Source organism: Chanos chanos, chromosome 8 (genome assembly GCF_902362185.1).
Source record: "Chanos chanos chromosome 8, fChaCha1.1, whole genome shotgun sequence".
Lineage (NCBI taxonomy): Eukaryota > Metazoa > Chordata > Actinopteri > Gonorynchiformes > Chanidae > Chanos > Chanos chanos.
In genome coordinates this window covers 16,002,497-16,021,528 of record NC_044502.1, presented here as the reverse complement: position 1 = coordinate 16,021,528, position 19,032 = coordinate 16,002,497, and the positions used below count along the sequence as shown (strand labels likewise).

Here is a 19,032-nt window from a genome sequence, read left to right as displayed (position 1 = left end):
CTTTCAATAAAAATTATGAAAAAAAGAAAAGAAAAAGATATGAAACTCCTGCTCCATCCTCACTCCACTGAACAGCACTTACAGTTGATTTTAAAATTCTTTCAGTTGCCCGTGATATAATACATGCCCTCAAATATATCTCTGACCAAAAACTGACATGTTTGCAGTAATTGCTTCAGATTGTGATAGCACCACCATCTCAGGCAGATACAGAACTATGTTGTCCTTAATACGGCCGCATGTTCATATGTGAAAATTTAATACTTAACTGGTATAATTAGACCCTGCGATGGACCTGTCCGTGGTGTTTCCCCGCTTTTCACCCAGTGAGCGCTGAGATAGGTTGCAGCACCCCCTTCGACCCTCATTAGGATAAGCGGTTTAGAAAATGAATGAATGAATGGTATAATTAGTAATTAGTAAACATCAAATGAAACATACAGTCGCATTTGGAAATATTCAACCCCCCGCCAAAAAAATTTTTTTTTAAGGATTTACCAATGAATGTTTTTTCAAAGAGCTTGATTTTGCTTTGGATGACTTCTTAATCAGTTGAGTGATACATAAAATTAACAAAGAAAATGTATGATGTAGTATTTGTGAGTAACAGGATATTTTGTTAATCCAGCCATGTCACAATTATTAAACCCCTGTATAATATTGTTGTTTCTAAATCCTTCTGCTAGTTTTTATGGCCTAAAGTGAAGTTAAAACATGATCAAGCCTTTGGGAACTCTATAATGATCCTTAATTTGCTTCAGCTGTGATGCATACATAAAGTCCACCCGTGAAGGTGTTCAAGGTGAGTTGCAACCATGAGTAAGACTAAGGAGCTTTCACAAAAGCTGAGAGAGGAAATTATTTCATTGCACCTGAAGGGCATTGGGTGTAAGAAGATTTCCCAAAAATGTAACATGGCAGCATTATAAGAAAGGTTAAAACTTTTGGCACAGCTGCAAACCTGCCTGGCCGAGGGAGAAAGCCCAAAATTTCATCAAGAGCTCTTTGCAATTTAATCAGGACAACAAATGAAAACCCCCGTGTTGGTGCAAAACACCTACAGGATGACCTCGGGACAAGTGCTTCAGTGGCAACTATAAGATGAGCACTGAATAAACAAGGATTTCATGGCCGGACTCCAAGACATACTCCACTCTAGACCAAAGGAAGGAACATCAAAGGTCGACTAGGATATGCAAGGAAGAATTTGGATAAGTCTGCAGAGTTTTGGGAGAGAGTTCTATGGACTGATGAAACTAAACTGGAACTGTTTGGACACATGGACCAGCACTGTGTCTGGCATGAGGAGGGCCAGGCTTATGACCAGAAGAATACCATTCCCTCTGTCAAGCATGGAGGTGGGTCACTGATGATGTTGGGATATGTTTCTTCTGCAGGAACTGGCAATCTTGAGCATGTAACTGGAATCAAGGATTCCCAGAAATACCAAGTCATTTTAAAGAGGAATGTGATGCCCTCTGTTGGGAGATTGAACCTTGGTGATCATTGGACTCTCCAAGACAATCAACCCAACTACACCTCCAAGTCAACCAAAGCTTGGTGAGAAATAGATTCTGGAATGTCCTGGAGTGGCCTTCTCAGTCCCCCAATTTAAATCCCATTGAAAATCTTTGGTGGGATTTAAAGAAGGCAGTTGCAGCACAGAAGCTGTCAAACATCAATGAGCTAGAGTCTTTTGAGCATGAAGAATACTCAAAGATTCCAACAGAGAGGCGTAAGAAGTAGAGGTTGACCAATACATCAGTTTTGCCGATATATCAGCCACTATTGGCCCTCTCATGCCAATGGTATGAGGACAGTCTGGTTAATGGTCCTTTCTGAATATTAGAATATTAATATTAATATCACTCACCATAACCTGAATCTAGTGAAATTACAGTTATCCTGAAAAACTCTATTTATAGCTCAGCGCTCTGAACACTGAACCTAGAAATTATTCAAAATAACTCTTCATTAGCCATACATATAATAAATAACAGCATTAAAGTAGCGAGTGCAATAATACTCTTTGAATTCAATACTTCTACAGCTCTGGGTCCCTGAGAAGTCACTTTGTCCACTGCACCAACATTTATTCCTAAAGCTTTAATGATTTGAAGCAAAATTACATTGTAAGCCTTTCCCTGACTGTGAAGGTGTAGACCTGGTTCACTGTACTGGGCGGCCGCTGTCTGTGGTTGAAAGAACAGCAGAAAAGGATTACGAAGAGTTAATATGCTTTAAAGTTATATTAATATTAAGAGTTTTATGAAGTGCTGTGGGTGAAATTCTCAGCCTGGGCCAAATGAGACTGAGTCTAATATTGAGTCAGATGCAGTGTAAGTTTATTGTATAGTTCAAAAGACATACAACAAACTGAGTCACAGGTCTCGGAGTGACTGATGCCTTCTCACAAAGCACCGGTTTTTATACACGTTTTCTCAAAAAAAAAGATACGCATTACCTTATCTCTTTGTATGTGGAGCGCCTCTGCCGGCCCATGTTCACAGACCCCTCGCTGGTTTACGTTACTTTATTATTGTTTATTTCCTTTACCTTTAGCATACGTCGTCACCAATATTTACTGCCCTGCTAAGTAGTGGAGTAAGATATATCATAAAACCTGGAATGTTTCACTCACTCCATATATTATTACTGACCACAACACTCTGGCAGAGGCGCCGTCGTTTCCCCATATATTATGACTGACCACAACACTCTGGCAGAGGCGCCATCCTTATCTCACATGCAGTCCCCTAAAGAGCCACACAGGTCTCTTCTTTTTGAACAAAGAGAACTTGACGTTTCTTACAATACAAAGGATTTTATAGTTATAACTGTTAATATAAATGATTTCATTGATTCACCCCTATAATAATGAATACATTATTGTTACATTGTTTATCATGGTTGCTACAATGTTTATCTTAAAGGAGAGTAATATTTCTCCAACAGTGCCCTTAAATGGAAAAAAAAAAAAACAACTTTAAGATTGGGTTATAAATTGTTTAAGCACCACAATGCTTTTAGCAAACTAACTGCTGATGTTTTTATATTATAAAATAGACTACCTCTCAACATCTAATACAGGTTGAGTATCCCTTATCCGAAATGCCTGGGACCAGAAGTGTTTCTGATTTTGGATTTTTTTCAAATTTTGGAATACAGTCATGCATCACTTAACGACATGCCGAAAAATGCGTTGTTTAGCGATTTTGTCATTGTGCAAACATCATAGAGTGCACTTACACAAACCTAGATGGTATAGCCTACTATACACCTAGGCTATATGGTATAGCCTATTTCTCCTAGACTACAAAACTGCACAGAGACACAGTAAACATGAGATGTATGAAGCTTCTGCCGGCGTAACACAGTGTACTGTTTTACGGTAAACTTTTTTTATAAGTAGAAAGAGTTCACTCTAAAATAATGATAAAAAAGTACAGTATAGTACATAAACTAGTAACATAGTTGTTTATTATCATTATTGACTTATGTACCGTACATAATTATATGTGATATACTTTTATACGACTGAGGAGTAATGCACTTAGGTCTGGCGTTGATGATGGTTGGTAACAAACTGGCGCCAACAGAGCGTCAGAGCCCCACATGAGCAAGTGAGGTCAGGTGTAGAATTTTCCACTTGGGGTGTCATGTCGGTGCTCAAAAAGTTTCAGATTTTGGAGCATTTCAGATTTATGATTTTTGGATTATGGATACTCAACGTGTATTATCTACAACAGACCTTTTTTTCCAGTGTGCTCCATTGCCTATTAAATTCATATGCTACTTTAACATTTAGAACAATAAATAACTAGCTTACAAGGGCAACTAAATATACTTTTTGGCATGCAGCTCATAAGACACTGCAAAATATACATTTAGGGGAAAAAGAAAAAAAAAAAAGCGCTGAGTGACCTCAATTTCAATATTTATTTCAAACCTGTATTACTTCAGTGTTTACATCCTTCATCCCCTCAATCTAACTTTTTTCACTTCATAGATTAAACCAGTTGTGCCTTTGACAGTTTAGTCAGCAAATAACTTACATGTGTAGGCGTAGAACACAAACAGAATCCAATGCTGTCAACACATCCCATTCAATGTCACACATAGATGGTGAAGAATATTTTCGCTGAGCGTATTAAACCAAAACCAATTCTTGCCAGTTATTGTAGTTTTTATAATTACTTATCCAAGCACATTAATGAGAGAGGAGTTCATGTTAAATATTTGACATGTCAAAATGAGTTTGATACTTTTCTGAAAACATGGGTAAAACAAAGCATAGATTATTGGGTTGATGCATGAATTGAGATAAAAGAAAATCAAGACATTATTTATAACATTATAAAAGAATTCACCTCCTATAGTATTGCTAACAAAAATGCAGACATAATATGGTATTAAGCATGCCAGAAAGACACACACTAATATTCCAAGTACTTTAGCAGCTTTTCTCTCAGATGTCACAGAATCTTTAGCATGCTTACCATCCACTCCATTTCTCTGAATGTCGAGTTTTCTAATGCTGTTAATGTGTTTTCTAGCAATGAAAAAAATGCCCACGTATAAGATAATTATCACTGCACATGGAAAAACAAACACAATCAGTACATCAACGAGGGACCATACCTCATCTTGGACAAGAAAGCATTCTCCAGGACACATTGTTAAATCTGTGAAGTTTCCATTGGAGTACAGTAAGGCAAAGTTGTAGAAGAGTGAAAACACCCAGTTAAACAAAACTACAATGTACATAACACTTTTTGAAACTTCTTTTGAATAACGTAAAGGGTGACTTAATGCAAAATAACGATCTATAGCGATTAGAGCAACATTATGCGCAGATACACTGGTTACATGGAAAGAGAAAAAATTGTATATATGACAGAATATGAATCCAAAAAACCAGCATGATTCAATCTTCCAAATAAAGTGTAATGGCATTGAAATTAGTCCCACAAGAAGATCAGACACAGCCAGAGAGAGGATGAGGATATTATTTGGTGTGTGAAGCCTCTTGAAGTGACACACAGAGATGATTACAAGTAGATTTCCAAGCACTGTAAGCAGAACCACAGCTACTGCAGAAATATACAATAAAACATGCACTGTAGTAGAAACTGTAGTTTTCTCAGAGCATATTGAAAAACAATTCTCTGTTTGGTTAACATTCTCAAGATTCATGAATGCAGTTATATTTTGCGCATATGTCCAGTTCTTCAGATTTTTCATAACCTAACCTTGTAATGTCTACAACTAGACATGACATAGCAATCCAAAGGGCCAAACACACTGCTGGTAAACATGCTGTCAGATTGAAGTTTATATGATTTGTCATGTTTTGCTCCTCCCCTATTCGGGTGACATGAAAACAGACGTAAGAATATCCTGAAACACTATAATCAGTGTTGACAGTACTGATGTACAGAGGAAAAGTCCAATGCATGAGGACTGTATGCCTCATGTTAAATTCCCCCAGGGACCAAGCTGACAAATGAGCTGAGAGCTCACTAAGCAAGTGTCAAAAACAAACAGTTCTTGGACTGAAGGGGGATGTATAAATTGAATGTTTTATTGCAATGTTTGAACGCTGTTGGGTCTTCTCTTTATGTCCCTTTGGTTGCTCTCTCTCTCTCGTTCTCTCTCTCTCGCTCTACTCCCATGCCAGCCCAGCTAAAGCAACTGGTAACTTTAGCGACGGGCAGGTGCAGGCTATAAAATGGGTGATGGTCCAAGATGGCGTCCTCTTCTCCCTCCGACTGCGCACCGAACAGAGACTAACAGCTTTGCCCGATGCTTGCGATTCCGTTTCCAAAGGAACGTATGAACTCCCTACACTGTTGGCGTGAGTGAGTTTAAACTGACATTACTCAGTACTTACACGCACTTTGCTTGTTCTTGTAGCCTTGCTGTCGAAGCTGAAGTAACCCGCAAATTGGGAAGAATGCGCTACTGAGACGGAACACAGCCAGTCGCTGGCCCGCTCACCCAAAAAAGAGCTCCGTTCACGGAGGGAGCCCACACCGACTGCCATTAAAGACTGTAAGTCTTTAATAAAAGACATTTGTATATTGCAGTAAGTGGTAATGAAAGTGTTTTTTTTTCTTTTTGCCTATTTTATGTCTCCCAGTTTTACTAGCTGTGATGTTTGTTTTATAGTTTTACTAGGCTGTCCTTTAAGATTCAGCGCTGCTCGTCCGGCAGGTAAAAAAAAACTCTAGTTTGCAGTGCGTATTGTGTGTCGTGCAGTCAGTTGTGTAAAAGTATTTATTAATGTGTTCACAGCGTTGTGGGTTGGGTTTTCTTTATTTATGATCTTTGCTCCTGATCATAAACGGGCTTTAATTTAGTTAGCTGTTGTCAACGTTTCTCTCTTTTCTTTTCTTTTTTTTTACTATTTGGTTTGATTGGCAAAGTGTTCAGTCTGAAGTTCGTTTTGTGTGGTTTGATGTCCATGAGGCAGTACCCTGAGACATCAGCCATTTTAACCCATTGTTTTACTTGTAGTATTTTGTCTTTTATAAATTTTATCTGCATATTTTATTTTTTTCTCTTGTAATAAAAGCACCCTTTTTATTCTCTGTATCCGGATCTTGCTCTGGCTGTTGTCTCAGAGATACATGGTAAGCTAAATGTGGGGGTAAGTGTGACTATACTGTATCTTAGTTGTACACCCCCTCTCAATTTGTGACACAAGCACCAACATAGCGTAGCTAACTTGACAGAGGTGTTTCAAAGTTCACTTCTATGCCAGGAAAGCATTGAATGGAAAAAGAACACTCAGAAGAGTATCTAAGTGGGTTTGTTAGATCCGGGTTGCAGCTGAATTATACAAAAGGGTAGATCTCTAGCATTGGACTTGTGCACCCCTGTCTCAAATAGTCTAAGGACTCCAGATATACAGAAATAGCCTGAGTACATTCAATGTGTCAGGGATAAAACTGTTAGGGCCGGTGAGGCCTGGTAGAGTGAGGACCCAAAAGCAGACCCAATGGACAGACTGTAACTTAATAGATGTTTAAGGAAATCCTTTTTTCCAAAAAAACAAAAGGCAAATTCACAATGGCAGTACCGGTGGACACAGGCAAAAGCAGAAGTCAAAATCAGGCAGAGAAAATCGGGCACAGAGCGTCAGAAAAACCAGACAGAGGTTCCAAAAAACACTGGGCAAAAACACAATCCAAAAAACAGACTGAGGTCAAAAAGCACAATACAGAGGCACCAGATCCAAGCAGAGGTAACAAAAACACAAGGCAAAAATCGCAAATCCAGGAACAGGCTAGGTCAGAAGCAAAATAAGTGAGGCAAACAACACAATAATCATGAATATGGCAAGATAATCTGGCAAGAGAGTGGACATACAGACGTGGCTTAAATGCAGTGGCTGAGGTGAGTAGCAGCAGGTGAGCGGGAACCAGGCAGGGAACAGGGTAAAACATGGACCGGCGCAACCTGGAACAGACAGGCAAGACATGCAAGATAGGACACAAGGAAAACATGGGCTAGGACCTGGAAGAGCAGGGCTGGACCGTGACACAAACACAGCTATAGTCAAGTCAATTATTTTCTTGCATAGACCAGTGTTGGAGAAATGTAAAAAGGCCTCTAAAATGGAAGAAGGCCTCTGTAAGTTGAAACCAACGGAAGAAGGCCTCAGCATACCAAAAAGGGAAAATGCAAGGACAGCAAAACATGAAGGCAACATAAAAAGGGTAAAATCTAGGATAGTGATAAGGAAGCATAAGCAATGGTCGGGATGCAGCTGCATCAGCATCTGTTTTGCATGGACTCGCCCAACATTTGATAGTTAACACCTGCATTAAGCCCAACGCTCGATAGTTAACACCTGCATTAAGGGTAAAGTGTCTGAGGTGAAATTGGGGACATGGTTGGGTGTCTGAGGTAAAATGAGGACACGGTTGAATATTATTTTTTTATTTAACCAAACAAGGACAATCCGGAAATAATGGTGTATGGAATAATGAATTCTGGGAAAATCTGGGGAAATTTCTGGAAGCGAATGGGTTGGACCATGCAAAACACCAATGATGTAAGGGGTGTTACCATACAACTGTGTTATGCGTTTATTGGTTACATAGGTTTAGCATGCAGGTAAAATTTTAGATATAAGTGCATGATTTTCTGTATCCAGTCACTCCCTGGGACCTGACTCAGTTTGTTGTATTTTGTTCACTGCTGAATGCAATAAACTTACACTGCATCGGACTCCTGAAGACTTTGACTGCTTTTTGAAACTTAGACTTTATTTTAAAAAAAAGAAGAAGTAGAACACTGAGTGTGGAGAAGGGACTCGGTCACATCTGGCCCTGACCGGGGAGTCTCTCCCACACCAGAGAGCACCCATCACACACCCTGGCACACCTAATTCTCATCACCTGTAAAACACCTCAGTGTAAGTCTGCTCAAATATTGAGTTTCAGAATAAGAGTAAATGTGAACTGCTCAGTACTACTTTAAATAAGCATTACAGTAACATTCACCCCACAGTTTTGCTGTTGCTGCCTAGGTTGTGTTACATTTTATGTATTTGTCATTTTTGAAGAAAGTAATGAAAGCAGTGAAATCAGTGATATTACCTAGTGGTATCATATTGGACATGGGGAACATCTGAAGTAATTTAATATGTGTTTTACATAAACCCTCATAGACTGGCTGTTTACCGATAGATCATCGTTAAATGCATTGTTGTTTGCTCTGCTCACACACTGTGTAGGATTCTAATGAATGAAGCCTTAGCTTGACGCCCCTTGTCCGAATTCATATCAAGAAAAATATCCACAGGATCACTCGGTAAAGTTGAACTGTTGACTTCGACAAAAAAAAAAATGGTATAGAACGATTGCTCCAAAGTTACAAAATTACTGAACAAAATTCAAGTGAGAATAGTTAATGAGAAAGAGAGAATGAGAGGTCAAAATACTGTGTGGCTCCACTTTCTCCTTGCTTGACTCCCCTCGACTCCTACCCCAACTCCTCTCTCACATGAGTATCAAAAGGCAATTAAAAGTGCATGCAGTTACTAGGAAGCAACAATCAGTCACCCATTTCCAAATATTTCAAATGTAATATAAATGAGATCTTATGCATTTTAAATTATTCACACACCTTTTAAAAGCAAGGAATCAAACAATTAACTTGTTGTGTTACTGTAAATATGAACTGTAAATAAATCAGTCCGTAAATACTGTAAATATTCCCTCTAAATCAATTAATCGTGTAAATTACTGTTGTTTTACGTGTGAATTATTACATGCTAATTAGTCAAATATATATAATATATATAATTTATATATATTTTATATTTTATCAATAAACTGCATCTAGGCTCCTACACACTATGTTGGCACCACTGGTCAATATTCAAACAGTTGTTCTCCAAACTCATTTCCCATTTCCAAACTTGTGCGTTGCCATATTACAAATATCAAAAAATGAGTCAAAGTGCCAAGGCAAAACACTTGCAATGACACCATGTCAAAGGCCTGGTAAATCCCTCCCTGCTTGTCATGTGGTCTAACATTCTCTGTGTCCTCTCCATCCTTAGCAGTATTCCAGAAATAAATGTGAAGATGTTTTGAAGTCCACCAATTTAGAAACACAAAGATACTTCCAAACTTACATCTGTGCACAATATGAGTGCACTAGCACTGTGAGAAGTCACTTTATTCACTGCACCACCATTTATCCCTAAACAACATTTGTTATGGTTTTTTACCCAAGAGCATGCGCACAATATAACATTGTCATCAGAAAATACAGCTTTAATGATTTGAAGCAAAATTACATTGCAACCCATTCCCTGATTGTGAAGGTGTAGACCTGGTTCATTGTACTGGGTGGCCACCGTCTGTGGTTGGAAGAACAGCAAAGAGTTAACATGCTTTGGTTGTTATATCAGTTAGAGTTTTATGAAGCATCCTTAAATGGAAAAAGAACTTGTATGTGTAGGCGTAGAACACAAACAGAACCCAATGCTGTCAACACATCCCATTCAATGTCACACATAGATGGTGAAGAATATTTTCGCTGAGCGTATTAAACCAAAACCAATTCTTGCCAGTTATTGTAGTTTTTATAATTACTTATCCAAGCACATTAATGAGAGAGGAGTTCATGTTAAATATTTGACATGTCAAAATGAGTTTGATACTTTTCTGAAAACATGGGTAAAACAAAGCATAGATTATTGGGTTGATGCATGAATTGAGATAAAAGAAAATCAAGACATTATTTATAACATTATAAAAGAATTCACCTCCTATAGTATTGCCAACAAAAATGCAGACATAATATGGTATTAAGCATGCCAGGAAGACACACACTAATATTCCAAGTACTTTAGCAGCTTTTCTCTCAGATGTCACAGAATCTTTAGCATGCTTACCATCCACTCCGTTTCTCTGAATGTCGAGTTTTCTAATGCTGTTAATGTGTTTTCTAGCAATGAAAAAAATGCCCACGTATAAGATAATTATCACTGCACATGGAAAAACAAACACAATCAGTACATCAACAAGGGACCATACCTCATCTTGGACAAGAAAGCATTCTCCAGGACACATTGTTAAATCTGTGAAGTTTCCATTGGAGTACAGTAAGGCAAAGTTGTAGAAGAGTGAAAACACCCAGTTAAACAAAACTACAATGTACATAACACTTTTTGAAACTTCTTTTGAATAACGTAAAGGGTGACTTAATGCAAAATAACGATCTATAGCGATTAGAGCAACATTATGCGCAGATACACTAGTTAGATGGAAAGAGAAAAAATTGTATATATGACAGAATATGAATCCAAAAAACCAGCATGATTCAATCTTCCAAATAAAATGTAATGGCATCAAAATTAGTCCCACAAGAAGATCAGACACAGCCAGAGAGAGGATGAGGATATTATTTGGTGTCTTAAGCTTCCTGAAGTGACACACAGAGATGACGACAAGTAGATTTCCAAACACTGTAAGCAGAACCACAGCTACTGCAGAAATATACAATAAAACATGCACTGCAGTAGAAACTGATTTGTCAGAGCATAATGTGAAACAACTCTCCGTTTGGTTAACATTCTGAAGATTCATGAACGCAGTTATATTTTGCGCATATGTCCAGTTCTTCAGATTTTTCATAGCTTAATCTTGTAATGTCTACAACTAGACACAACATAGCAATCCAAAGGGCCAAACACACTGCTGGTAAACATGCTGTCAGATTGAAGTTTATATGATTTGTCATGTTTTGCCCCTCCCCTATTTTTGGGTGACATGAAAACAGACGTAAGAATATCCTGAAACACTGTAAGCAATGCTGACACTACTGATGAACAGAGAAACTGCAAAAAAAGCACAGCTGTAGCAGTCCTGCAATATGCTTTTACATGTTTAGAACTCATACACATCCAGATAGTGCTTAACCTTGTTGACAAGGGAGCCAACAGAAATCACAGTCTATTGACAAGTTGTTGTACTGACAGCTGTTCTATCCTCATGCTACACTTTATTTATTTATTCTTTGATCCATCAACCAGGCTGCTGAGCTTTTACGTCTTCTTTTTTTTTGTGAGATGACAAACCTGTATCAAATGATGCTCATTAAATGGAGGTACATTGGTCCTTTCTTTGCACATGCAGTTTCCATGTGATATTGTTGCCTTGAGGACAAGATACTCTTGGTGGAAGAGCAAGTATTAAAGTATATTTGTGTTTTTTATCCATGCAAGTAAGCCAGTAAAGTGCATCCAGACTCAGTGTAACGTTTGTATTTTGAGGTTAGATAGCAGGATCATGTCTTTAGTCTGAAATAAAGTGTATATAACAGTAAGGGTACATACAACCAAGTGCACATATGTGATACTCTGCTGTGGTTGCCTCGATCCCTGCTTGAACAGTGTGAGCAATTTAATGTCTAATTTAATAATCTAATAATGTTGCAGAATTTAACCTTGGTAAGTAAGGTGCAGTTTAGAGACTGAGGGAATAACCTGTTCAGTATAACTAGGGTTAGGGTTAAGGTTTTGTTTAGGGACTGAGGGAATAACATGCTCAGTTTAGTTTAAAGACCAAGGGAATAACTTGCCCAGTATAACTATATTAATGGAGTGATTGGAGTACGAGCACTCAGTTTAGGTCAAGGACTAAGGGAATAACCTTAGTATAAATATACTAGTTTAGTTCAGGGACTGACGGACAACCGCTTGGTTTAGTCTAGGGACTGAGGGAATAACCAGTTCAGTAAAACTATATTACTTTTGTTCATGGACTGAGGGACGACCACTCAGTTCAGTGACTAAGGGAATAGCCTTTTCAGCATAACTAACCAGGTGATTAGTCTAGCACGGTCAGTAGCTTGTGTGTTTTAGACCATCACCCAACTGCCGTGATCTAGGATTAATCCTGTTTACCTGTTGCCTGATACTCAGACTCCTTGTAAAGAATGAAATTAGTAACTTCAAAAGAGGCAATACTACAGATTCACAATTAACAATTTATTATAATGCCAAGAATAAACAAATTGCTGTATAAATCCAATGAAATATTCAAACCACAAAACACTAGACCAAATTAGAAATAAAAGCATAAAGATTTAATGCAAGTAACAATAATACAAGGCAAAACCAAAAGTCAAAGATTTATCATACCTGGCAAGAGTGTCTACACACAAGGATATGTGTGGAAGTTCTGTATACAGAAAAAGCTCAATACACAACTTTGACTCCTTCCTTTAAATATCCATCCAGAACAAAGAAGTTACCGGCCAAATGGAAATTTGTATGTATAGTGAATTAACACATCTGAGGACCTTGGGAAGGAGATAGGATCCTGGAACCGCCTTTCTGCCCCCAGACTGAAGTAGAGATAATATTCTATCAGGTCTCCAAAAAAACTTAGAAAAACCTACCCTATTGTTATACAACTGAGACCCTTGTACTCCTCGCATTGAGACTGTTAAAATGATACTTAACCCCAATGTGCTGACATTTTCCATTCATTAAACAGTAGTTATTGACAAACGCCTTTCTTGCAGCCAAGACGCCTCCCAAAGAGGTAGCTGGGCATTTGCAGGGTCTTGTGGAGCATGGGTATATCCTTGCACAAAAATTGTTTTCTTCAGTCAGTAACATCATGACTCAGTCTGGGTAACATCGTGTGCACAGTGTACAGGAGAGTCTCCTCTTCTCTCCTCTCTGCTCCTGTTTAAGCTGTATTATCATTGAACTCCACTAAAGAAGACTACTACTAAAAACCACCTATGTGCCTATTTACTGTTTTTATCATCAAAACGTCCTTTATCAGATCTGACAAGGCGGTGTCAGGTGCTGCCTAGATGACCTTCTGTCAGATGCAACTTACACTGTCTCCAGAGCCAGTCCTATACCCCCCAACTTTAAGATGTCTCTTTCCTCTCAGATGGATGCAACCAAGCTCAGACTGCGAGCTGTCCTCTTGTAAGAGAGGGAAAAGAGCATGTTCATCAAGTGGAAGCGGTCCCTGGCAAAACACCAGTATGGCTTGTAGATTGATGCTAAGTGGTGGGGGTGACTGTGACGATGGGAATGGCTACACTTGGATTTTCTGTGTTAAACCATTAGTGAGCATTAGAACAAATGCCACCCTACTGCCAAAACCTGTCTAAAGAAGAGGTGGAAAAGAGAAAAAGGAACAAGATAAGAACAGAGAAGTGGTGATTAAAAATGGTCCTGCTGAGCTGGATAATCAAATTCTCACAAACTGTGTGAATGAGTCAGCGCTAAACAAGGTGTTGACAGGTGAGAGAGATGATTGTTGATCAGACTGATGATCAGTAGACCGGTGATGCTGAGTGCTGAATGGTTGAAGCCGGAGTGGGAGGAGGTAAGGTCATTGCATTAACTTAGATCAGATAAACAATGATGTAAAATTTATATTTTTTCCTTGTGACCTCCATCATCATCAATTCTCTGGAAGATGTGAAAATTATCAGTGTAGAGCAGAGATCATTTCTATGCCTTATTTGCAACTTGCTTTTACCCTTTCTCTGAGTGACCAACAAATTTGTCACAGTTTCTGACAGTTTTCTTTATTTCTTTTTCTTTTTAAAGACTCCTTTTTTGCATTACCAAAATGGATTTGATTTGATGACATTTTTGATGACATTTCTGGGCTTGAAGGATTGGTTGGAGCGCCATTACTAGCTGAGGAAGGTGCAACAGGCAAACAGAGCTTATGGCTAAGAACCTCCCAAAAGTGTTGTCTGAGGCAGACTGAAGCTCACATTGTAAAAAATTACAGCCCCATTTAGTTATACCCACTTATTTCTTCTCTTTAAGTCAAAGCGCTATGACAACATTTGGATATTGAACTCAGCTGTATGAGTTTTCAGAAATTAAATTCGCAGTAATTCATTGTGTTGACTCTGAGAATTTTGTCAGAGCTATATGTGTTCATTGAACTTGTGTTTTTAAGTAATCTGTTTAAAAAAAAAGCCAGTAAAACAGCGGAATGGGGGTTGGGTGCTTGAGAAAAAATGTGTGGTTTTTCAGAATGAGAAAAACTTATTTTTTTAAACCATACAAGGTTGAAGCATAGAAATAATCAAGTTATCTACTGACGATCAGCCGTATAGATAGCACTCCAGTGCCAACAAAAATAAACCTTGTGGTAAACAACAGTGGACTACATCGACAAGTGAATGAATTGTTATTAGGAGATGAAACCATTTTGTTGATAATATGATCATTTTGTTCTTAAGGAATCTACATGAAACACATATACATAAAGTATGTAATTTGTAGGGGGAAGAGGGGGGATGCCATCACCCTTGTTAGCAAAATGACCTAATGCATCCCCCCTTGTAAACCTGGCATCCGCCTATATACTCTATAGAGCAGTGTCAGTGACAATTGGGCTGTCCCCCCCGTTAAAAAATAACAAATCACCTACTGCATCTATACATACATACATACATACATACATATATACAGATAGAGTATGAGAGCGTTTGGTAAACACACAGAAATGTTTTAAGTTCACGTGCAATGCTCAAATAAATGTACTGTAGCGGTGAGTTCATGTTATGTTAAGCAGTTCCAGGTTTGGGGAATTATGGGTAATGACTGTTTTAGTGTTCTTTAGCATAGTTTTCTCCTAAAGTGTAAAAATGTTCCAGCCTAGGCTGTGAGTGTTTAGAGAGAGCTTTGAACTTATTAATGGTGTGTATGTCTGAATGTCAGAGTGTGTGCAGTAACCATTATGGGTAAGCCTAGCACTTCATGTTAAACACAGTAAATTGACATTGATGTCATACCAAGCTTGCACTGCCAATTTGACCACTGTATGGAGTTAAGGGTTCTGGAATAAATTGTGAGTCTACTTACATAGTACTTGTGAACAGACAATTTCTCAGAAACATAACTTCCTTATCAAACTCAAAGCCTTAAAAGTTAACTGCTATCAAAATATTTAAGTTATTTGATTTTGAAACTGTGAGTTAGAGTAGCGCAAAAATGGATGTTTCTTTGACAAGATGAAGACGGTTTTCTTTCACGGATAAGAAAAAATAAAAAAATATTTTAACTCACAGTATGAAGTGTTGAAACAACAAGTTACCAAAAGCTAAGTGAACTTTGAAAACTTTACAAACAACAGTAAGATAACAAATGCTCGGTAGTTAAATTAACATTTTCAGCTTTAGTTTTTGAATTGAAACAATGGTATTTTTCTTGTTGACTTTACTCATGTTTTCAAGGCAGCAGGTGAACGTAGGTTTCTAAGTGTAACCAACATGAAATTTTTACAGTGCAGTACCTGAGTTGCCAGGATGTCCAGGGACTGCTGAAGCCCAAGGCACCTCCGAAAGAGGAAGCTGGGCACTTCTCGGTCTTGCACGATATTACTGCCAATTTGTTGTTCACTTCTGTTCTGGAGTGGCTCCTTTATCAGATCTGACAAGGAGGGGTCAGGTGCTGCCTAGATGACCTTCTGTCAGATGCAACTGATACTGTCTGCAGAGCCAATCCTGGCCACCCCCCCCCCTCTTTAAGATGCCTTTCTCCTCTCAGACTGAATCACCAATACAGCTTGTAGAATGATGCAAAGGGATGGGGGGACTATGGGAACAGCCATGCTTGGATGGTCATATTAAACTACAAGTGAGCATTGGAGCAAATGCCACCCTACTACCATACTAAGGAACATACTAAAGAAGAGGTGAAAAAGAGAAGAAAGAACAAAATGAGAACAGAGAAGTGGTGATTAAAAATGGTCCTGCTGAGCTGGATAATCAAAGGAAAAGAAAAGAGGTACAATACAGGAAAACACTTTTCTGTTTTGTTGAATGAATAAATTGTGTAAAAAGAAGTAGCAGAGCTGCGCTGTACCAACCCTAAGCCGATGGGCCCAACTTAAGCATTATACTCAGCCAAGGCAACAACAAACACAGAAGCCTAGGGTCAAAGAAACCAACAGCACGTGTAGTAATAGCAAGACCCATAGTTCAGTTGAAGGAGAAAGCCTGGTGAGAGGTAAGGTGAGTCGAGCAAGGAATCTAATAAGTATTCTTGCTTTTCCACAGACTTGAGCTGAGCTGTGTTCCATGCTAGGATCTGCCAGGCAGGTAGTCCAGTGGATGGATTCTTCTCAGCCACTCAGGAGCTCAGGGTTTGACACCCAGTTGGACCCACTGAGACCTACAGTGCTGTCTGCCTTCAACCAGAACTGATGATCAACCACTAGAGCTGACCCATCACCAGAACAACAACACATGACTCCTCCAACCCAGCACCTTGAGCACCAGCCTCAAAATTATTGTTACTGTGCCATTTTTGTGTATTTCAAATCTTGTTGATTGAATTAATCACCTCCTATTTGCTACTTGATAATGGATAACTTGCAAGATGATGACATGATTTCCTTTTTGGTGTCTAAGGGCACAATTACTGTATCAGAAATACGAGTTTGATTTCAAACCAATCTCACTGTACACATTTATCATTTTGTCAAAAGTAACACATCAACAAATATTATCTCATTTAATTTATAAAGTTAGCAGCAGTGTACCTTGCTAGGCTGGAAGCAGCAGTGAAATGTAGATTTCAATCAGCAAAAGTGATATACACTGCAAGAGGCTTTCAGTGCTGAAAATGTACATATTAAGCCGTTTAAAGTCTTTTTTCCCTAATTCATTCAGGTTTATTTCTTCACATGTAGAATACTGAATTTGTTTCAAATAACTGTTGTATGTTAAATCAGCTACATGCGCCACTAATGCTCCATCAGCCAAGAATGCTATGCATGTTTAAACATGTGGACCATAAAATGTGTGTACCAATCCAAACAGCTATTTTCATAATTTTATCTCAGTTTATACTAAACACAACTGGAATAAAAACATTGTTTAGTGATGACATAAACATACTATGAGTCACCACACTCCCTAATTGCTTTCAAATGAAAACTAAAAATAATATTTCCCCTAAGATGTCACACACAGTTTTATCCGACCACATTAAAAAGCGAGGAGTTATAGTTAAGTGTTTTACATGTCAGAATTAGTTTTGTACTTTTCTGAAACCATGGATAAAATAAGGCATAGATTATTGGGTTGATGCAAGAATTTAGGTAGAAAAGAATGAAGATAATGTCTCTGATGTAAAAAAATAATGATGTTTTTATGACATCAGTCAATGAAGTGCAGATATAATATGGTACCAAACACATTAGAAAGACAGACACAATAATACTCAGGACTTTTGCAGCTTTTCTCTCAGATCGTGTGGAGTCTGTAAGGTTTTTACCATCCTCCGTATGTCTTTTATGATTGAGTCCTCTAATGGCTTTAATATGTCTCCTGGTGATTGAAAAAATGCCCATGTACAAAATAATTATGACAGCACATGGAAAAATAAACACTACAACTAAATCAACCAATGACCACATCTCATCTTGTGTATAAGGGCAGTCACCAGGACATCCTGAAAAATGTGTGAAGTTACCATTGAAATAAACAACAGCAAAGTTATAAATGAGTGAAAACAGCCAGGTAAATAGAACTACAACATATACAATGTTCTGTGAAATTTCCTTTGAATAGAAAAAAGGACTGCACAGTGCAATATACCGATCTACAGCAATTAGAGCAATATTATATACGGAGACACAAGTCAGATGGAAGGAGATATAATTAAATATTTGACAGAATATCAGTCCAAAAAACCAGCATGATTCGATCAGCCAGATGAAATATAATGGCATCAAAATTATACCTACAAGTAAATCAGATGTAGCCAGAGAGAGGATCAAGATATTACTTGGAGTGTGGAGCTGCTTGAAGTGACAAACAGAGATGATGACAAGCAGGTTTCCACACACTGTAAGGAGAACTGCAGCCATGGCAGCAACATACAATAAGACATAAACTGACATGGAAATAGAATTGTCTGAGCAGAATGTGGAACAGTTATGGGTTTGGTTAGCTTTCTCAAAATTCAGGGATCCAGTTGCTTCTTCCATGTCTGTCCAATTTCTCACATCACTCAACCTAATCGTCACTGACAAAATGTGCTGCCAGGATCACGTTTATATAATTTGGCTCAGCCCCCCCCCCAACTCACACAGACTCACACACACACACACACACACACACACACACACACACACACACACACAGGAATAGCATGAAAGCAATCATTCACTCTAATGTTCTTTTTGGATATAGATCAGATAGATATAGGATAGATAGAGGCTAATTAAATTACAATTTACAATTTTACAATTTAGCATTTGGCAGACGCTTTTAGCCAAAGCGACTTACAATCAGTGCATAGGTTGGATTCCTAATACCTCATAAGCAGACATCGCAATAAGACTGAGCGTCAATTTACTCCTTTGTATTGCGCCCCTGGAATTCTTTGACAAACATAGAGACAAGACAAGGTTTTTTTTTTTTTTTTTTTTAATGTTTAATGAGGTTTAGGCATTGGGGGATAGGTGGGTTCTGAAGAAGTGGGTTTTCAGTTTCTTGCCGAAG

At 38.3% G+C, this 19,032-nt stretch overlaps 3 protein-coding genes across 3 annotated transcripts; all 3 read right to left on the bottom strand.

The window, feature by feature from the left end:
- Positions 1–4,197: 4,197 nt before the first annotated feature.
- Positions 4,198–5,196, bottom strand: LOC115819369 (trace amine-associated receptor 13c-like). The gene has a single exon (XM_030782926.1). The coding sequence runs from the start codon at positions 5,194–5,196 to the stop codon at positions 4,198–4,200; it is 999 nt and encodes a 332-aa protein (XP_030638786.1).
- A 4,919-nt stretch (positions 5,197–10,115) lies between these two features.
- On the bottom strand, positions 10,116–11,111 carry LOC115819368 (trace amine-associated receptor 13c-like). The gene has a single exon (XM_030782925.1). The coding sequence runs from the start codon at positions 11,109–11,111 to the stop codon at positions 10,116–10,118; it is 996 nt and encodes a 331-aa protein (XP_030638785.1).
- A 6,387-nt stretch (positions 11,112–17,498) lies between these two features.
- LOC115819367 (trace amine-associated receptor 13c-like) lies at positions 17,499–18,515 on the bottom strand. Its single transcript, XM_030782924.1, has one exon. The coding sequence runs from the start codon at positions 18,513–18,515 to the stop codon at positions 17,499–17,501; it is 1,017 nt and encodes a 338-aa protein (XP_030638784.1).
- Between the last annotated feature and the right edge of the window lie 517 nt (positions 18,516–19,032).